This window comes from Plectrocnemia conspersa, unplaced genomic scaffold (genome assembly GCF_051122295.1).
Source record: "Plectrocnemia conspersa isolate PC_06_02 unplaced genomic scaffold, ASM5112229v1 ptg000014l, whole genome shotgun sequence".
Classification (NCBI taxonomy): domain Eukaryota; kingdom Metazoa; phylum Arthropoda; class Insecta; order Trichoptera; family Polycentropodidae; genus Plectrocnemia; species Plectrocnemia conspersa.
This window is the reverse complement of record NW_028277178.1, coordinates 12,654,198-12,677,864: the sequence shown is the minus strand read 5'-3', so window position 1 is coordinate 12,677,864 and position 23,667 is coordinate 12,654,198. Positions and strand designations below refer to the sequence as shown.

The window sequence follows — 23,667 nt, the reverse complement described above, 5'->3', positions numbered from 1 at the left end:
TAAGATTATTTCTATTATTTTTTTATATTAAAAATAATTATTATTGTCATGAAATCTACTTGTATATAACACGATTGCGCATTTCTTTCCAACATAGCGGGATGCATGCGAATTCCATAAAATGTCAAGTGCAAAATGCAAAGTTTCGTTATTTATCGCTTGCGAAACGACCATCGTATAAAACAAATAGCAAAGTTTGCGCAATTCAAAAAGTCCTTGAATACAAAAGTGACGTGACAAATTTAAAACGATATCAGTTCTTAAGGTCAGGCCAATTACCAGTACCAGCCTAATTATTTTTTCGTCATGCCATGTCACTGACGAACGTCACACAAAATTACACTATAATATTCAAATAAGGATTTTCAGATTGTTTAGTTAAAATTAGGTAAATAAAACAACATCATTGTATATAATTTTGCAATTATATGTAATTTATTTAATACCATATATTATGTACAATGTCTCCTTTTAGAAGTATAGTGATTTAGATATAAATTTGATTTATAATGTATTCATATATATTTATATTTTTACTAATCGACGAACGGAATAAGATATTATACATATATCCTACTACATTAAACATTATATAGACAATTTCATAAAGTTAACTAAAATTGTATCAATATCTCAATGTAGATATACTATATAAAAAAGAAACAGTCGAGATATAATTACACTTAATTATTAAACATGCTTTATTAATCTTCTTCTGATTATGAATAGATACAGATAGAAGATTGTCATTATTTATGAAACTAATTAACTATACTTTAAGATAATTCTTTAATAGTGAAAGTTCAAAAATAAATAAAGAAGAACATGCTGAGGTAGAATTTGGTGTTACAATTGTATGTAATGCAACAAAAATATATAACGATTTCATGTTAATATATTGATTGAATTAATAATTTAAACACAACACATTTTAACTAGTGCAAATATATGTATATAATTTGTTACTAATTTCGCTAATAGTTATATACAATTTATTGGAAAGTTGAGCATTCATTTAGGTGAGTTTTTTTTTCATAATACACATTTTTAAGAATATTAAATAATTATCTATTTACAAATATTAATAATTATTGCAAAATAATCTTAATTAAATTTAAAGTTGGCCATAGAAAATATATTGATTATAGATTTGGCACAATAAATAGCAAAATTTGCTAATAAATAGTTTTCAGTGATAACTTCAATATATATTTATTTAATACTTAACCAATGGAAGATAGAAGTCAAGATTTTTAACGTCCCTATACAATTAGATATTTAGAATGGACCAGATATCATTTATATTATAACAGTATATCGTTTAAATAGCAAATAGTACACTTTATTTACAATAAATTACATGAAATACCGAATGTTATACATATAATATCATCTTAATATTTTTAAGTCGTTGATTATAGTTGTGTGAATTTATGTTTGGGAATAATGTATATATATATATTATACATAACATATATGTATATATAATTTAAACTATTTCTTAAGTCGTACATTAACCGCAATAGTTTGTTAAATCAAGATAGAATTAATACTATAATGAACCCCATTAATTGTTATTAATATATATTGAATGCATTGTTAATATTCTTTTTATGGATATAATTTAGTTATTGAACAATTAGCAAATTTTCAAACCTAGGTATTTATATTAGTAAAATTAAATTTCGGTAAATAAGAAAAACATCAACAAAAAAAAATATAAAAAATAGTTTGCTTATTTTTCGGCTCCTATTATTAATTATTATTAAATATTATAACCCTTTGATGATAATCTATATACATTTTTATATTAATTATAAACAATATTGAATCCTATCTAACGTTCTGTTCCACTACTAAACTACATTCTCATTTAACTACAGTTTCGTTTATATGTTCAATAATAATAATACTCGTTTCAGTACTTTTTGATCATATACTTACATACGATCGAATTGTTAATAAACTATCAGACGATTTTTATTTATTATATTATGTATATTATATAGTTGAATTTCTAACTTGGATTTTTTATCAAGACTTATTTACAGTAAAATAATCTAAAACATTTATACTATATAATACAAAAGAAAGGTTTATATTTTTTATTTATCATATAATTGTTTATTATGTTTTTTTATTAATGTCTCAGTCTTGAATTTAATTCATTTAATTTTAAACAATACATTTTTTAACGTACGATTGAAAACATTTTTAATGATTTAACTTTAAGACATTATATACTTATTTATATTTTTTATTAATCATGATTATTTATAAAATAAAAAATGTTGTAACCAATACTGAAAATACGTTGGTTCTTTGTTGAACATAATTCTAAATATAATATGATAATTTAACTAATTACACCGTACAACATTATCATTATAGTAATTATGTTAGTTTTAAATATGGTATAGCTTTTGCTATAAATTTAGTTTTCTTACAATTAAATTTGTATTATTGAACATGATAGAATTTAATAAACAGCATATTGATGATTTAAAGTGAAAATTTGACAACTTTACAAAACTAAATAGACAACTTGAAAATAGGAAAAAAAAACAATATCTCAAGTTTGTAGTGCTTAATTCAAGATTTTGCATATAACAATTTTTTGAGAATGGGTATTTTAATTGAAGGTACAAGATGTCATGCTAAGTAATTTTCACCCGGAAGTAAAGTTAAATTATCGACATATTATATCGATATTTTAGTTTTGGATCTGGATTAAACTTATGAATTTAAAACATATACTAGTGATTTTTGTAGTCTTTCAGGTGAATATGTTCTATTGTTATAATACATTATTTCTTACAACGTAATAGCTTATGTTTAAGCTTGAAAAAGTGTGTTTATCTGAATAACATATAAATCAGGTTATTTAATTTCAGTGAATTTCTTCATACTAACTACAAGTAACATGTAGCTGTAAATATATATAATTAGATTGACTAAAGCAAAATATTTTAATATGCACAATATTATATAATATAACAATTTTTAAATAACAATAAAGTTGTACATGTCAGTCAGAAATCAATCTACTATAGCAACAGAAAAATACGTTTATGAAAAAATGTTATTACAGTCAACCATTTAGAATTATTGGTAATATTTTAAACAATATAAATTGAGCAATTTTTTATATTATATCTATCTATTTTCATCAAAAAACCATATTCATAATATAAAACCAAAACTTAAGTTGTCAATATTTACAATATAGTCTGCATTTAAATTTATCTACATTGTCAAAAAATATATCAAAATAATGGGATCAGGTAATAAAAAATAAACGACTTGAAATTAACTTATATCTATACAAATCAATCTTGTTGTACAGTGTAATTTATTTTAAATTAAAATTATCTTGTCTTCAATTTATTATCACACATTAATAGTGAAAATATCATCAAGCTCGTATGTGCAACCTTATAATTAATTGATGATATTATATGGTACCCATTAAACTATAACGATTAAAGGGACATATCATAAGAATATTTTTTATACAAACGACCTTCTGATTGGTAGTTTGATAAGAATCTCTGCATGATCATCTGTGGAAAGGGATTCGTACGATTGAGAAGAGACTGGTAAAGCTATTTGTGCTACTAGATTGGACGTCTTCATGGTTTGTTCGTTGGGTTGGAATCCGAAGGCTGTCTGGGATGTGGTTTCATATATTTTAATACATTGATCACCTTCGCGGTAGTCTAGGTTGGTTTGATTCGACGGTATGTTTGAGGCGGAATTTCTTAAGGCCGGCACGCTTGATGAGAATGATGTTTCTGATATTTTGATCTCTTTTACTAGAGGTCTGATGTCTTCTCTGGAGTTGATGGCGTAGCGCGGGAATTCTGAAGACCATGTTGATTCGCCCGATCTTGATCTTCTGTGCTGTTGCTTGGATTGCTGTTGCTTTTGATGATGGTGGTGTTGATGTTGGTGTTGTTGTTGCTGTTGTTGTTGTTGTTGTTGCTGCTGTTGATTTTCTATAGGTGCGCACAATAGAGATTTTCCTTGAGTAGAGGTGTGAGATAAAACAGTCTGCACTGCCATGTTGGAAGTTTTAATGCACGGTTCGCGCGATTTGTATAGGACGGTGTGTGTCGGTGAGTTGTAGTCTGAGAGGTATTCGTCGTCGTGTAGATAGGTCTTGTGAGGTGTCGACACGTACGTTAAAGCAGTCTGCATACCCGTTTCGGATAATTTGATCTGCTTCGGAGTTTGTTGTTGCCGCTCGTAAGTTTGGGCATCGAAATTGGACATTTGAGAAGAGAAGTTGTCAACAGGCCCCGACTGATAGTTTGCGGGGAACGATTTGCGCATGTTCATGTGAGGAGTGTTGCTCCTAGACGATATCGTAGATATGTCGTGCCTATCGCACTCGCTGTATCTACTGTTGGTGTATTCGCCATAGTGCGACTTGCAGTCCCCCGAATGCTTGCGCTGGTGGGTCTTGTTGCCGTAGTCGTCTTGGTCGTTGCAGTAGCTGGTTGACTTGTCCAAGGAGTTGTTGGACGAGGAGAACTGGTGCTTTTGGTTGCTCTCCGATGACTTTGGCTGTTGACTCTGCTGTTGATTTTGTCCGGTAGAATGCCCGAGCGGCTGGGCGTGAAGCTACACGGCCCCCACCGCACTTTCGGCTGGTGACCCCCCGCCTTCCATAGGACTGCCGACAGTCCAAGCTTCCAGCATCATATCGGTGTCTCCCTTCAAATATAAAATTGTTTAGTTTTGCACATCAAACGGTATATTATTGGCGACTGTTGGCAATAAGAGAGTTTTTCTTACCAAATGAATCCAAAACTAAGCTGTAACTCTCTGATTACCAACAGTATACTAAACCAAATCCAAGAATGCTTCTCCTACGCTAAAATTAAATTTTTATAATCTAAGCTTTTTTGATACAGTAAGAATTTATTTCAGTATATTTACTAATACAAATATTGATATTTTAATTAAGAGATTTTATTAATAATAATAACATCTAAGTGCTGGAGCAATTAGGATTCAACGAGCAACTGCAATCTAATTTGTGATATGAAACTGGTTTAAAATTGCACAAAATAGATGGCTGTAGTGTTTTTTTTTTTTACATAAAAGATGCACATGAACAATATATTATATAATATAAATGTAGATGTTATAAGTGCTTAGTGAATTAGGCATTTGATTTCTTTATCGCTATGATAAAGTAAGGTTTCTTTATATGCTATATTTTATTAGATAGTAAGATAAAAGTGTTTTTTATATAAAATATAAAATAATATGGTTGGGTTGATTATGAAAAAATAAATGTGAAAGTTCATACAAACAATAATATATAAATGGTTATTTACAGGTTAGATAATAAGTTGTTAGAAATGTATATTAATGATTTTAAGGATTTGTACAAATGTGTAGGTGTACAAACATATTTCAAAGATTAGTTAATAATCAAAAAATCCTGTTAATAATATATGTAAAAATATTTTTTTTAAGTTGGTGTTGGTCTAAAGTAATACAAATTACTTTCTCATATAATAGTCATATCAAATTATATTTTGCAGTATTTACATATATATATATATATATATATATATATATATATATAGTAATTAGAAAAAATACTTTTCACTACCTAAGAAAAACATACTTGGAAGTCATTTTGTTTTTATTTTTACCAGTTAATATGATTATTTTCCCCGTATTTCTAGCATATGGTATATTTATATTGTAAATGTATTTATTACTCACCTGAATTTAAACTTGTTTAACTACAAAAACATGCAGATCCAATTTAAACAAAAATACACATAAAATGATAAAAGCGATTCGACATAATTAAAAAACAAAAATATTTACTTTACCGCGGATTTTTCCCTAGTGCCAACGGATGTCATCAAATAAAAATACAAACTCACAGTTCGTCTTCAAATATGAAGAGCAAAAAACTCTACAAACTATCAGAATCGCACAAAAAAATAAGATCGCGTCAGTATTAAAAAAACATAATAAAAAGTAAACATATAATAAATACTAATACTTATACATATAACTGCTAATTACCATACTCTATTTGTGCTAACACAGTCAGTTTGAAAGCTATCCATTTCATCTATATTCATAATTGAGAAAGATATGGTAAGTTTGGGTTTACGCCCCTACTATTACCTCTATAGCAAGCGATAAGGATACACCTATACTTAAAGATAATAGTTATATCTGCAAATTAATACACTCTATTTGCGTTAACACAGTCAGTTCGCTAGATCTTCATTTCATAATTATACATAATTGAAAAATATATGGTAAGTTTGAGCCCCTACTATTAGCTCTAAAGCACACGATACAGATATACGTTCGATATACTTATCAATACTCTGATCGATAAATATAATTGCTATAAATTTGTTCAAAATATAAATAAAAGTAATAATAAGTATATCAAACGTATATCAGTATCGTGTGTTTTATAGCTAATAAACCCAAACTGGCTATCTCTTTCCCAATTATGAATAATGATGAAATGGATGGCTCTCAAACTGACTCTATTAACGCAAATATAGTATAGTAATACATTTCACATATTTTTTGCTACATTTATTTTCTGCATGAGCTCAGCACAACTAAACAAATACACCAAGTACCTAACGAGAATAATAAAAATCTACAAGAAAGGAAAAATTGCTCAGCTGTTCTTCTGTATATAAGTCCGACTTTTGACAAAGTTTGGCATATAGGATTAAAATAAAAAAATGCAGCATCTTGCAGATATTTTATTATTAAATATCAAAATGAAAAATCGTCTGTTTGTTTAATAAATTTCGGAGTACCACAAGGTAGTGCATTAGAGCCAGTATTGCACTTATTATAAACAGCAGACTTGCCAACTATAAGCAGAACCGTCTTTGCTGATGACACAGCTACTATAAATTCTCGTGGTAACCCGGGTATAGTGTCTACTTATCTCCAAGAAAAGCTTATCAAAATTCAAGAATGACTGCGTATTTGTAAGTTAAAGAAAAACGAGTCTGTTTATTTTACGTTTGCCATGAAAAATAAAATATCTTCCTCTCTCGTAGTAACGTAAAATTCTACAATCAGATGTTGCAACGTATTTGGGGAAGCACTTCAACTAATGGCTTACCTGGAAAACCAATACTTGAAGTAAAAAAATAATTGGGACGCATTTTAAGAAAATATTATTGGCTAATTGGCAAAATTTCCAGATTAACAGTGAAAAATAAACTTTCCTTAAGCTTATTTGGATGTACGTTATTCAATTCTGGGGATCAGCAAGCAACTCCAACATGGAAATAATTCAGATGTTCCCAAATGAAATTTTAAGAATGATATTGAATGCTCCATGGTAAGTCTCAAACTATGTTATTTACAAAGACTTATAAAGATAATTTAAGGAATAATTGGAAAATGTAAGGCGAAAATACAAGAAAAGACAGGTGAAACATACCAATAAATTAATTACGGAGAGATCAAATGAAAGATTATAGAAAAAAATATTTATTTATAATTGTACTGATAAATCGCTGATAAGCAATTTACTCACATTAAATTAAATGATTTTGCTGAATGTCAAGATGGGAAGATATTTGCAACAAAAATTGAATATTTTTTTCGCTAAAAAAGCTTACGAAATGTTACGACCAATATGATCACATTAGTCGTAACACATTTTAAATATTTTTTTTATTTACTGACATTTGGATAAGAAAAACTACAGTTAATAATTGAAACAATCAACATAGTTTTAGCTTAAAATGTAGATTTTTAGGAATTTTAATTATAATCGTTCACATTAAATGTTGCAATTGAACTAACATATGTATAATAAAGCTAATTATTGTTAAAATATTATTAAGATATCTAGATATAGTATATGATCTTTCAAACTTAAAAAATGTTTAATAAGAAGTATGCGTTATTTAAAGAAATTAGCACTGAAACTGTGTACTATTTATTTTAATTCAATTTTCAATGACTATTTATTTTAATTCAATTTTCTAAATATTATGTAAAAAATAAGATTAGCTAGTAGTACTTTTTAATTTAATATTTATTTTAATTGGATTATTCCCCTATATTGTAAAAATAATTATATTATTTAAATAAGCTTTAACACGGTTTTAATATAAATTCTAATTTTGCGGATTTCTAGCATTTATATGAAAAAGAAACTACTAAAAATCGCTATAAATATTCATGAATTCTCTTTCAAAATTCTCTGAAATACCCCCGAACAGGCGTAAGCGGATTTCCTATCGCCCTCTGTCGACTCTTCTACAATTTTCTGAATAATTGAGATTTTTTTCTCCGTTCCATTTCAGTGCTTAATAATTGAAAATTTTCAACATTCACAATCGCATTTCACACAGTTTTAAGCCCAGCATTGAACCATTGTTACCGATACAACAAAGGTTGTATAGGCGGGGTCCAACCGAGCATGCCATGTAATTGATCACGCTTAAAGGGTTATTCAAGACTCGCTCTCCTTTGGACCTCGTAAACCTCTGGCATTTCCATCTCGTTTGCATTCGCACCGGAGCATGACTCGAATCCGAAACGACAGACCGTGACGACATTCGCAACGTACAAGTTATTCCACGTAGCAGCCAAAGGGAAAAACCTATATTGAGTTTCGTTTTGTATCGCAATGGCAGGGGAAAACAGCTTCATCGCGCCCCACTCACACAGACAAGAAGCTAATGTTAACTAAGACGTTGAACGATAAATAATTCAGGCATTACTACCATGCTCAAGACGTCACGTAAGTAACAACATACATACACTTTACGATTCTACGTTCTCTATATCATGTAATATGTAGGCATATACACGATGGCCCAAAAAACCGAACGGATCTCACGTGCTGTTAATGTAATAAAAAAATATTTTTTTTATGTTTTTAGGCCATTCTGGATATATGTACATTAGCTGCTTAAAAAAGCTGTAAATAAAACCTTTAGCAATTAGGACTCAATATGTATTTTCATTGTAAGCTCACTGTAAATATTAGTATCAAATACTTTTATTATTTTGTTTTAAAATTTATTGTAAAAGTACTGTAAGCAATATTGTATGATCTTAAATTAAATATATCGTTAGTGCCTCTTGGGCCACTTACATCATCAAAATTATATATTAAATTTATAATCACTTTAATTTAATTACATTCATAAATAAAGCTTTATATTAATAATAATTTAAATAATGTTTACTTTTAGCTATTATCATCAAGTCTAATTTACGGTTGAAATTAATTATTAACCAGAAATTTCGTTAATGTTAATTTCTTCTACTTATAAATTATGTACCTATACTATCACATGCATATTATTAAAATACAGTATACTCTTGACTATCTGGAGTAATGCTGGGAAAGAAGAGCGCGGATAATTGAAAAATAAAAAAATGCAAGCTATCAACTTTAATTTGATTTTAAAATATAATATGTATTGTATAATATATTTACTGTCTTGTGAAAATCTGTGATTCTCGATTGCTTTTGAGAATCTTTTAATAATTATTAAATATCAGTACGATTTTTAATAAGAGCTTTAATATTGTTATAATCAAATCTCCTGTGATTAATGTCTATAGTACCCATTCGGATACTCAAGAGTACACTGTATTTAGATATTTACAAATAAATAAACAACTACTTATAATATACGCATGCACGCATTTAAACTACAAATGCAAAAATCACATAACAACAATAAAATATGATGATAATGAACGTTTTGCAATGTTATTTCCCGATATTTATGTGCTCAGGGTCTTATAAATGTTTCCGGTATTTTACGAATTACGTTACAAAAAGTCGCTGTACTATCAATTTCATATATTTATTATATTTATGTACTGAACCGTAATAAAATATAAGTTTATTGACAAAGATATTATATTGCGTAATTTATTTTCCAATTTTTTTATTGTTAATTTAAGGGAATTTTTGCCTTTATATCTTAACACTTGGAAATAAACAATTTTTAATCATGCAAAAAATTAAAAGAAGATTTTTTCTGTCAAAAACATTACTAATGCTTTATTTTACTAACTAAGATAAAATTCAAGAATTAATTACCTAAATATAACAGCTGATATGATAAATACTTTGAATTAAATAGAATTGCGTCACAAGTTTAACGAAATTGCACATTTTTATAATATATAATATTAGGATTTAATTTATTTTTATTAAATAGACTTATCCTGTAATCTGAAATTCAACTCATAATATTTTTCTCATATTTAAAAAATGTATAAAAATACAAGGTTACCCAAAAATAATTTATGGCTTATATCAGCTAATTTGAGAGTTAGACCGCGTCACCTCTAATAAGATCAAGCATTTAAAAAAATTAAATAAAATTCATCTTCATATATTCTGAGCCAATATGCACACAATCAAACATATTTAACGCGTCATTGAAAAAACAAATATTAAATTTAATGCAAAACCTAACCGTCAAATCAAACCCTCATCTGCGCAAATAAGACCCGTATTTTCACACGCGTAAAAAATCCGCCCATATTGTTCTCGTCTACCAGAATTAACCCTTTTTGCGCCCTAATTCCGGCGTTTAGGTATGCGAAGGAGCAGGGTGTGATAATGATGCGACGTCTTACATACATATATATAATACATACATACAGAAGCGTGCACGTGTGTGTGATGGTGAACACGACAAACGGGCGTTAACACTTACATATAAGAGGTAATTACCAGCATAGTGTGAGGGTGTGTCGGGGGCGGAGGCGCCGGAGGGCACGGCGGGGGCTCGGGGCTGCAGCCCTGAGGCTCGTACGCTGGCTCGCCTAACGGAGATGCAGCTGAAACACAATATATAAAAGTATTAGTATATTTTATTGTCAATAAGAAAGTTAATAGTTAGCATTTGAAACTTTATGGCTCATACACCACAGAATTTTATCCGCATATAACGCACGAAGTGAATCACAAATAATATAATAACGACTTTGTCAAATCCACCACCAATTGTTAAAAGCTTTAAAAAAATAATTTATTTGTGTTCTTTGTATCTTGAAATAAAAAATGATTTTTTTCACTAGCGTTACAGAAACGATTACGAAACACTTACATATAAACCGAGATAAATGCTAAAAAGGTCGGTGCCAAATACTGTTACCAAACTAAGGATGCAAATTTTACAGAATGACGACGTTGCCAATTTCAACTATTTCGATTCACTGTTAGATTTTAATTAGACTGGTTCCGCACTAAATCATCATATTATTCAGAGTACTGAGGAATGAAATATACGTTGGCCTTTTTTTATTTTAAAGGTTATGTAAGACAGATCACGACAGTATTAAATCGCTTTCTTTCAAAACTTCATATAGAACCACCACTTCATCTTCGACTTGGAATAAACAATAGTTTAGTCGCGGATCTACGCCGAAACAAGCTGTAATCAGAAGAATACTGCAACTTTTATTCAGCAGTCTGCACCTCCGAATCTGTATCCTTAGTTACACGTTAAATTACTGTCAGTGTTTTTAAAAAGTATAGGTGGGTGCTAAATATAAGATGGCTTCAATTGTGTCTGATCTACCAGCATGTACAAGATATGATAATAAAAAAAACTCGGCGAATGAATTTTTTACAGCAACACCTGCTAACGCTACATCCATTTTAAGTATCAAGTCCGATAGCCTCATCCGTTGAGATAGTCAGTGGCAAATTTGAACAAGTTGGGACTTGTCAACCGGCTTCCAGAGCCGGAAGAGTTAGGTAGTTTTTATCGTGTCTGCAACGCTTCATGGATTTTGACCAACGCGTTAACATTAAAAAAAAGTTTTTTTTCAAGTTGCAAAAAAGTACCAAAGAAGCTCATAAAATGTTAAAAACGCTTTGCCACCATTCCCGACATTGAGAGGTCCACGACGAAGTAGCTAAAGGCCCTTTTGAAAGAAGCTTTCCAATAATGCTTCTAATCATGGTATCAATGTTGGAATAAGTGCATCGGTTGCCAAGGAGAGTACTTTAAATAAGATTAACAATGATAAAAATTTGATGTAAGCTTATTACTTTGTTCGTAATAAAATTATTTACCGTACTTTTTGATCACACCTCGTATTTAGAAGAAAACCTTTTTTCAAGTCGTATGTTTATCTAATCCTTTTACGCAAACTTCAATAACTCATACCTTACGAATTCACACTTAGCTTCTATAATACATAGGGGCGTAGCCCTAGGGTTGGTTGACCTCGCGGCCAATGAGACTCTTTGGTGAATCCTATTAGATTGTTTATTGAGTTATAATTACAATTTTGACTATGGACGATTACGGCGTGACGTTTCTCGCGATGAAGATGTGCTGGTGATTATGACTCAGGGCTCTGTGGCTGTGTGCAGCGAGTGTCAGGTCTGTCGGTGAGGACGCATGGCTGGTTCCTCCGGATGGCTGCTGGTAGATCTTGGCTCTCTTGTCGTTTGCGTCGCTGGCTCTGCTGTCTGGTGACGTCTCTTGTCTCGTGCCTCAGCCATCTCGTATCTCAGACCGTCTGCCTTGGGCCGTCTGCCCTCTCCTCGTTGGAGTTCGGGCTTATATCCCTTAGGGGGATGCACGCTAGCTGGCCAATCGCGATTATGCATCGATCTCATAGTCAACCGCTGCAGTGGCTTCTTAGAATTCGGAAAATCGGATGTGTATTTCCAAAAGCGAGTTTTTTGCTTGGCTCCTGACTTTCGAATTCTTCGGAAAGGGTTTGCATTGTGGTGATTGATTGCGTCCGTACCGTTTTGTCATAAAAAGGATTCTCTTACCGACTCGTGTTGTGTGGTCAAAAGAAATCCCTCTTGTGTCATGTTGTTTGTCTCATTGTTAATGAATGAATGTTTTTGGTCACGGTCAATAACAAGGAGACAATCATATTTTTAAATGTGCATATATGTGTGGTCGCCACACGTAGTTTGTATATTATGCGATAGAATTTAGTGAATCTGTACAATATAGAGTTTATTGTAAGAAAAATGCTAATATTTTTGCACTGGCTAAAAGGTAGGTAAAATAATACTAAAATACCGGTTTTAATAAGAAATGCAAGCATGTTAGAAAATAGATCAATAGTATAGTATTGAAATACAACGAAAAGTAATATAGAATATAGATATATTCCGTCTAAATACACAAGTTTATCTTAAAAGTACTTTACTCAATAAATTCCGATACTGTGTAATGAGACCCACTTTCATTGAAAACTCGTCTTTAGCAAGAGCAATTTGACTTCTGAACAGAATATCGGTAGATATACATACATATGTGTGTATTTCATATTTCGAATAAGTTGTTTTAGAAGATTATAAATAAACTCTTATTTAAATAAAGTTATGTGTTATGTAATTTAGTCGTGATTTTATTTATGCATATATAAACATATAAATAATATTATACCTTTATTTTGAGTTATTGTTTTAATTTGCAAAGAACATTGGCTTTAAGCAATTTAATTACAATTTTATTATGTTGTTGACAATAGTTTTGGACCATAATTGCATCCTTGAACTAGATAAAGTTACATACATAAAACATGTAACTAAAATTCGACGAGTGGATTCTGTAACACATTTAAACTCAAACATTTTAAACTTACTTTCGACGTAGTCGTCTCCGTCTCATATATAAACTTTTCTTATTTGTTTAAAACGAGTACGCGATAGAAAAGTACGTGACTGTAATTTTTCACCTGAGTTTTGTTCAATATCTATGATCTAGTTTTAAATAATAAATTGGTAGAAATCCTGAAATTCGCTTCAATGAGAAAGAATTTAGTATAAGAATTCAAGACTTTTATCACTGTCTCATTAGGCTTTTTACCGAATATTTTTACCCTCTCAAGGCCACATATATCTCACCTGAAGATTACAAACGTTGAAATATATTATAAATTATGCAAATTTAGTCGGTGTAGGTGGGGAAAGCGAGAATTTATGATCGCGGCACATCTAAACTTATCTCTAAAGACACTTGGCGAACTTCTGTTCGAGAAGAGATTCGCTATCTAAGTTATTCATGTCGCCCGAATAGCGGTCTCTTTACGACAACTAATTGAGAATTTTATCGCAAATATGATTAAGTTGATTTATGAGTTACTTTAGGTGCTCACCTGCCGCAGTTAACGAGAGTACCCAGCGGCTCCAGTGGACGCAGCATCCGCAGCACAGTTGGACAGCAGCTCGTCGAAGAGCGTGATGCAAACACAGAAAAAGTGTCGGATTGACGAAAGCGTGGACGTATGAGATGTGAAGAGTTATCTGAAATATTGTATGAGAGAATATTGTGTATCATAAAAAAATGGTTCAAATGTATTTGAAATATGACGGCTATAAAATTTTGCGACACGGACTGTTCCAACTATTGTAATAACGCTTTTACTTTTTTTTTGTTAAAAATATGACTACTGTTTGACTTTTATTACACAAGAGCGTCCATAGAAAATATGAAAGCGTCGCTTATTTTGTTTTTAAAATTACTAGACTAAATATATTTGCTTTACCCTTTAGTAAATCTCAAGAGCCATGTAAGTACTTTAAAAAATATATTCATGGTAAAATGAAAGGGACTGTTATATATTTTTACAATTTAAATTCAGGTATAAATATTTTTAATCGTAACTAAAATTAAAAATATCACTATAACTAGCTGTAAAATATTAGGTTTTATATATTTGAGTTTTTGACTTAGAGTATATTCTATTAAATAAATAATAATAATATTCAACTGACCTCATAAGCGAGCCTATTACCCAGCGACGGATGGTGAGCTAAGGTGACTAGGAACAGCGGTCCCCAAAAGAGGACATAGGCTGCTGTTATGATCAGGAACATCCTGACTCTCTGGACTCCTTCCCTTTCAACCCTCTGGAGATAGCTGCGCATTCTGCGGTGTTCTTCGACGGCGCTCTGTTGTAGAATACCCAACTAACTTGTATCAATACTTCAAATATCATTTAAGAGTACATGCTGTTCAGCGAGGTCTTAGCAAAATAATCGAAAGAAAGTATACGAGGCCTATATATTAAAACGTTTGGGTGTGAATATTTTATTAAAAAGACTGAGAAACCACTGAACGATATGTTTATTTTTGGTTGCCTAGTAACTCCATTTTATGTCGAATAATTCCAAAATGAATGTCGTTTTTTTAATGAAACAAAAGAAAAACCTCTTTAAATGTTTATTTTTATTTTAATGCTTAAAAATATAATTTCCTTTTTAAGATGAAATCTTTTTTCACCTCTCGGTCAATTTTCCAACTCCATTAACATTAAATGTTAAATGCTTTGATTCAAAATAATAATGATTTCTTCGCTGAATTTGTGTGGAATTCTTATACACTTTCTCCAAATCTTGTTAATGTGTCAATTGGACCGGCTTAGTTTCTCACCCAGCTAATGGATAGTTTAAGTAAGATTTGCTTACATTCCAGCAGACATGACATCATCGTCTATCATTGCTAGTTTCTCGCATTCAGGACTATTCTTGATATCAACGGATATCTAATAAATCGCCTACCACTTCACAATTTTAGTGACTGTAGTTGTTATTTTTTTTTTTAAAAAATCATATGGCATTTAATTTTGCATAAATTATTTACTGGGTAAAAATTATGCCATCAAAAATTTTAAAGCCCATTTTTATTTTAAATATCCGAATATGTAGTCCAGATGTGCATCAACATAGATATAACAAAAGACGTACTCAGGTATAAACGGCCAAGGCACAACTGACTGTTAAAACTTAAATAAAAAAACGACATCTACTTCGAAATTACCAAATATATACATATATGTATGAGTAGCGTTGAATACTTTTTATATATATGTACTTACATGTATTTACAAACCTATTAAATAACATATGATACAATTTTTTTATTAGATAACACTAGAAAAATAAAATATATATTATAAAACAGTTTATTTCAAGCTCATAATGTGGTTTTGATCTACAGAAATGGGTACGACAGTCTTTAAAAAAATAATCACAAAATAGTTTTGGGAGCACCAATTATTGCCTATTAAAAATTCAAAAGAATGATAAATGAAACGGGTTAAAAACCCTTTAGAGGATTTTTATTAAATTAAAATATCGTTCGCTCTTTTTGGTAAATGTACATACTGCAGTAAATGAAAAACTATCTCATTCTGAGATATTCGTAGTTTATAAATGGTTAATGATATAATAAAACTTTAAGACTTGAATAAACTAGCATTCAATATATTAACGGATAATAATTGGCAAGACAACATTATATCATTATTTCATTGTTTCAATAACATTACCATTTTAAAATGTATTTAGTTTTGTATCACACAGCCTCTTAAAAATAAAATGCATTTCTCGATGAACAGCGCATAGATATTAGCACAGGGAAATAAACTACACACATTATAGAGAAAGAGACATATAGATTGAATTAAAAGGGGTAGAAGTTCACATGCTAGGACATACGAACAATCATGTCTTTTTATTTTAATTAAAAATAATAATAAAATAATACCCTTAATTTTTTACAATAATTTTTACAAAAATAAAATGTTTTATTTTATTTATAATAATCAATAATTATACAAAAAAATATGTTTTTTTATACAAAGAAATAATCAGAGTCATATAAACATATAGTAAACTTGACCATCGTTTACCTATGACAATGTGTTAGTTATAAACTTTGTACCACATCGAATGACCAAGAGTTAACCACCCTTGGAATAAACGTTCCACTTTAAATAACGTTACAGCGTGCTTAATCTTTCATGACGCTTTTATATATATTAGCTTTTATAAAATATATCTATTACATTTAAAATAATAATTTATAATTTACATTGCCGTCTTTAAAACGCGATAATGTTTAATTTATCTAGTAAAATGTTCGAACCATTAAACACTCGCGGTTAATTAACGGCTAAATAATAAAATTAATGTCTTCCGTTAAAATGATAAGTGGCGCACACAAAAGTAGCCCCATTTTGAGAATAATTTGCGCGCGCATTATTAACATTGTAAAACTTTTCCGAATATAAATTGCTTGTAATATCTTTTACTTTGTTACGGTTGAATGCTTGATACGAGATAGTTAAAAATATTAAGTGGTTTTAAACGTTTATAGACTATTCTGAAATACATTTTAGTTAAAGCCGTAGTATACATAAATGTATATGAAGTGAAAATTTGCTTAGATGCCAAAATATTTACAAGTGATAACTCTATCTAAGATTTTAAAAATGTATGTCATTTAAATTTAGTCGGAAGTTTCAAAACAAGGTCAGAATATAAATAGGCTAAAATACAGAATATTTAATGCTAGGTTTGCTGTAATCTGTCCTTAGATTTTAAGAGACTTACACAAAAATTTTATTTTTAAATGTACAACAACAAAGTGGTTTACTTATATTACGATATAAATTATTGATAGGGTATTTCCTAAAAAAAATGGTTGTATTTATTTTAAAATATGCAGGAAAAAATATACAGTGTTGAATTATATTCAAAAAATAAAACATGTACATACATTAAAAACTGTAAAAGATACAAATGAGATTTTAACCCACATCTTGTACAAGTGATGACGTATACATGTGCCATATATGAAAAATATCTTCGGTTGAATTTAGCTCAATGAATTATATTATGGACCTATTTACATATCTCACATTACATAAATTTAAAAAAAATGAATAATATTTGTAAGGTATTCTGTTCCTTAATCCAATAATATAATAATCAAGTTCTATATATTTTTAACAAAACATTAACAGACACTGAAAAAATGGTATTCTTCGTAACTTATATAATAGTAATTATATTAAATTGAGAAAAAACAGAATAAAAAAATATGTAGAACTATACCATTACAATGGTTATTCTATCATTTGTGAGACAAAATATTGTATCTCAAGGTCTCAAAACATAAAGTTTAGAATTGAAACTCAGTTGTGAAATGTTGCCTAAAGAAGCGACGAAGGAGGTTATCATTTTTAAATATTAAGTATGGATAATTATAATTATCGAAATGCTATCTGTATAATACATTACTAATCATTGTATATATATTATATATTATTTATAAAATATAACACTTTATTATTCAACTTCGACGACAATCCTCAAGTTAAAGAAACTCATCAATCTGATTGAAATTGCACTACGTCTCTGATAGAATTCTTTCACACAGATCCCTTAATTCGTATGTTTCAATTCGAAACAATTCCCTGCCAAATCCAGTGTAAACTATCGGGACTCGTTAAAAGATACGTCTGCGAGAAAACAACGGGAGGCATTTCAACTGTGGGGATTTTCGTTCTACTTGCGTTTTTCGCTTTCGAATTTTCCTCTAGTACATTAGACGTGCTGCTCGGATGTAAAAAGATCTTCAGAAGATAGCAGTGACCCTTTCTTTGCTCTCTTTTGGGAGCAGTTTAACGAGCGACGCTCGCAGAAAGGGCACTGAAAAAAGTTACTGCTGGCAAAGAGAGAAAAAAACGTGAAAGAATATAAGAATGGACCGGTTTTCTCTAGAAGATATGCATTTTACCTTTGCATGTTTTCATCTGCGGGAGCGACGAGGGAGATAATTCGTGTTGCATCGCATTTTCGCTTGTCTCGCTTAGTTGTGGGTTTTGTAATTCTTTCTTTGCATTCAGAATTCATTGTTAAGAGATGTGTTCGAGGAGAAAATTAAATTCTGTCTGAGCTAATTTCATTAAAAATATTTTATATTATACAATTTTGAACCGAACTTTTATGATACACAATTAATTTTAATTGTCTATAAAATATTTCTCATATATGGTAATTTAAAAGTTACTTACGTTAAATACTGGTCATATATTTATATAGATACTTAATACAATTAGTATATAAAATATATTATGACTTTTAAAAACTATTTTGGTTATTGAAATAAAGAATAAAAATTATTTTCATAATTGAACGGTAAACAAAGATTTGATTATTTATTGATTCAATGGATTTAGCTTTCAATGTAGTCTACTTTTATTACCATAAAAAAAGCATCATAATTCTTCTTAAATTTTTATTATAGCAATTTAGATAATAGATAATTATATATAATATTTTAAGTATCATATGCCATGGAACTACTAGAATATAATAATACTTATGTTTGTACATACATATATCCAAATAAAATAGATATAAATATGCGCTTTGACAAACAAGGTTAAACATATATTTAATATTTTATAAAAGTCGCTACTTTAAATAAAAATGTATCACATATGTAGGTATAATATATAATTACTATTATGATCTGATTGTTGTTAAAGAAATACAATATATAGATTTATGAAATTTTCAATTAAAATTAAGCTATTTTATTAAAAAGTAATTTAAAATAATAAAAATGACTGATAAACTATAATCAAACATATAAAACTAAGCTAATAATATTAATAAAATATTTAAAATTATATTATCAAGTTTAAACAGTGTTAATATAATTCATACTTTATATTGTAATGCTAGAATTAATACCAGACATGAAATATTTATTTATGAAAAAATATCATTTATCATTGGTTGTTTTTAATAAAATTTAATTAAATAAAATGGAACATGATGTAAGTATGGTATCAGTAGTTATTTATATGAGTTTTTATGAGTTTATATATTTTTTCTTTAGTTTATTAAGATAAGATTCAGCTTAAAATTTTTATATTGCTCCTATATAAACTCATTTGCATTACACATCATGATATTTATTGGTCTGATATATATTTTACTTCTCACAATTCTTCGCATACACTGAATAGTGTAATATTTTATTTTATTTTAGACTTTAGTTGTAATCTGGCATGCTTAGCCAATCATATATCATGAGTGTCTACAAGTATGTATTAAACACCAGACTTAAAATCTGAGAATCGGTAATATCTACATATATAATTATTATAAATTATTATGTGTAATATATTTTTAAACTAATATATGTTGCTTTGCAGCTGGAGCCAGTTTTTAATAAAAGCATGTTTTTAAACATAAAATTTGAATCTGCTGCCGTGGTTCGAACCCGTGACCTCTGATTTTGGTTGTCTCAAGACAAAACCATTTTTTTGTATATATATATATTATTATCATGAATTGCTTCAACGATATCATTTTATACACAAAATAAATTGTAAATATTTTGAATAAAATTAAAAATAATATGTAATTGAGGAATATAAAAAAATATACATATAATATTTAATAAAAAAGAATCATTAATTAAATAGTTTTTTAAAAATATGTAAATCACTAAAATAGTAAATTTATTTTTGTTAGTATTAATATAACATAATTTTATATTAAATATGTTTAATTAATTTTCACTAATTAAACTACAATTAGTACACTTATAATATTTAATACAAACATTTAATTTATTTATTTATAAAAAATATTTTTAGTAATGCGGGTTGTTTTTCTTTTAATGTTTCATTTTTTATATAAAATAGTATTTATTTTTTATTATTAGATAAAAAAAATATTTATTTAAAAACACATGTCTTAGCAATAATATTTTTACACTTGTTAACATAGACAAAATACACACAGAAAAAGTCGTGCATTTTTACGACAATAAAAATTAGTGTTTATTTTTTTATTGATACTTTTACGGTCGATTCAATAAAAGCTTGATTTAATTAAGAATTCCTTATCGACCTTATTTTAATACCAACAAAAAATCTAAGGCCTGGACACGCCATCGCGCGTGAGCTCACCTTACGTCACGATGGTGTGTTGAGACCTTTACCAAGGCCGAGTTCACACGACGCCGGTTCGCCGGATTATGGCTCAAGAAATTCAACGAATCTACCACCAGCCAGACGGTATCCAGCGTCGTGTGAACCATACCTTACGCGTGAATTTCTAGACATTTAAATGGTATGAAATCGTCCGCCATGTCAAAGTTTAGCGACTTTGGCAGACTAAGGGTCAACTTACACGTGCGGGAGGAGGCATTGTCCCCATCTGTGTCTGTGTGGGTTTTGGTCTAATAGCAGAGAATGCGATAGTGTCTAGCAGTGTTGGCATGCGCATACAGTGAGAAGATGGTGCTAGCGTAGTTGCATGAGGTGCTCGAGAACGGTAGGTATACATAGGTACGGATGATGAAAGTTTAAAACTAACTCTGGGCGCTCCGTTGGCCTCCTGAGACCCTCCAGTGACGCTGACTAGGGTGGTCACCAACCCTGCCACCCTTACTGCCTCCACGTTGGCCTGCAGAATAACAAAATAGGGACATGTGAATGAAACCAATGGTAGTTGGTCTCGTGGGGGCAGTCTCTGGCTTTTCGGTTTTTAAATGTTGCGGTGGCTCTTAATGGCGGCTGATTGACTGTAATGTGTCCTTTAGGAGTATCGTAACCCTTTTTTTACCTAATTAAATAACTTTAAATTCATTAAAATGAATTTGTTGCAGTATAAGCGGCCAATAACTTAATGGTAACATTAAAAATCTCACGTCACTTAATATTCTTCTTATGTATATACGAGATCATTCCTATATATTGTATAACAAAAATACGCAGTACGTGTAAGACTTTTTTCAATTCGTCGTTTTTATTATATTGTTATTAATATTTGTAAAGTGACGTAAGAAGTCGGTTATGCACCGTTTGAAGTGTAAGGTCTAAATATTTACTGGCAAGGTTAAGAGGCGTATGTCTTATAAAATTGCACTATGACTGTCAAGGTAAATTTTAAATCCAGTTATTATTTTACGATCCAGTTTTATGCTTTTTATTTATCACGGTAATATTCTCACTAATTACTAGCTCAAAGTAATTTTTAATAAATATAAATGTATCTATTTATTGATGTTATTCAGAATAATGAACAGGTCCTAATTTTTAAGATTCTTTAGAAAGGCAAAAATAGAAATATAATAATTTAAATGTATAATTGTTTTTTATTTACTCTTAATGTGCTGCATTTTCGGATGAACCAGTATTTTTAATGATTCAATATAAATTGTATAAATCGATTTTAGTGGTAACTGAACTATGTCTCTAACCCATCGATTGACAAACTATTTACTACTTTTTTTTGGTTCCTTTTTATCTTGGAGGCTGCTTTTGTATTTTACATTCTAAAAAGTATATGTATCTAAAATAAAAGGGCTATTTGACACTACTTGGTGAAATTGTTAATTGATAATACATATATGGTATTTTATGTTAACTGTTTTTAAATTGTCTTATCTATTATACAAACATATTTGAAAAATTATTACCTTCATTTTTTATTGGTAAACTAATTCATATTTTTTTCTTTAAATCTTTACCTTATCTTTCAGACTAATATCAGTAACTATACATTCGTAGGAATGGATTTGTATTTGTTAAGTGTAAGATATAAGGCACATGTATAATGAATTTAAAGATAAGTTTCTAAGAACGTATCATAAAATAAATCTTATTGATAGAGCTATTTGTAAACTTAGTCACATTTCTAGCAAAATAAATAAATATGTATAAAATAGTAATAATTTGGGCCAGCAATATTATTTGCTATGTTTATATACATATATACAAACGTTTTAATATTTTATTTAGTATTGTTTTTTTTATAATTTAGGAGCAATCTGTATAATATGCAGAAATTCCTAATTATTATTTTAAATTTAATTAAGACCATTATGACCTAATAAGTTACCTCAAATGTGTCACAGTTGTTATTAATCATTAATAGTATTATTACAATACACAAATATATATATACAAAAAAACAATTCATACTAAATATTAAATTGTAAGAAAATTTTTTTTATATAAGAATAAAATTAAATAATACAAACCGGACGAATTTCTTGCAGCTCACATTAAATAAATCAAAGTGCAATGCCAGCGTATTAAGGAGCCGGATGGCGATAGGCATAGGCGAGCCGGCTAGTGTGCTCGTGATTCTCGAAGACGTTCCGGTAACCGGTGAGAATAATTGGATTATCAACTAAACCCTTTAGTAGTTTAAAAAATGTTTATCATCACACAACTTTCTGCAAGAACTCAACGAATCGTATCCCAACGCTCCTAAAATAAAGGCGTTGAGATACAAGAATGGATAATAACTATCCTCTTATAAAAGTATCTCAAAAATAATTTTCTGATTTTTTTATGATGGTAGGAAGAATTTGGTTATTTAGGGATTTAAAATTATAAATCACGATTTGATAATGCTGCGAACTGAGGTGTCATAAACATATCTTTAAGAATAATCGGTTAACGACCAAAATCAAAAAAGTGACAAATGGAGTTAAATCATTTTTGCAACCGACGTCCAATTATTTTTACTAATATTCCATTACAAACCTTGTCAAAGACTTTCATAAAATCCTTAAGCAGAACTATATATAATAATTAAATATGATATATTTTTTGATAAACTATTTGCATTTTAGATTTGCCCTTCTCATATAACACGATGAATTATGTGTACATTTTGTCTATCTCTATATGTGTATATAGTGTTCGGTTTGTGTGTACATTTTAGCACTACCATAACTAGATTTGCATGCAAATTAACAACCGCGCCGCAAGTTCTAATCAGCAGATTTATTATTGCAGATAGCAAAATATTATTTGCTATAACATACACAATATATTCACTAATAGTTAAATGGTTAA

At 29.4% G+C, this 23,667-nt stretch overlaps 1 protein-coding gene across 1 annotated transcript in view; it reads right to left on the bottom strand.

Moving 5' to 3' along the window:
• Nucleotides 1–4,507: 4,507 nt before the first annotated feature.
• The window catches only part of LOC148226240 (uncharacterized), a 182,033-nt gene continuing 162,873 nt past the window's right edge, over nucleotides 4,508–23,667 (bottom strand). Inside the window, exons 7-12 of the mRNA XM_088204022.1 lie at nucleotides 21,141–21,262; nucleotides 15,746–15,771; nucleotides 14,762–14,925; nucleotides 14,143–14,290; nucleotides 10,739–10,845; nucleotides 4,508–4,719 (exon numbers count right to left, since the gene is read on the bottom strand). Of these exons, the coding sequence (XP_088060148.1) occupies nucleotides 4,627–4,719; nucleotides 10,739–10,845; nucleotides 14,143–14,290; nucleotides 14,762–14,925; nucleotides 15,746–15,771; nucleotides 21,141–21,262 (660 nt within the window). The 3' untranslated portion in view covers nucleotides 4,508–4,626. The remainder of the gene's footprint in view (nucleotides 4,720–10,738; nucleotides 10,846–14,142; nucleotides 14,291–14,761; nucleotides 14,926–15,745; nucleotides 15,772–21,140; nucleotides 21,263–23,667) is intronic.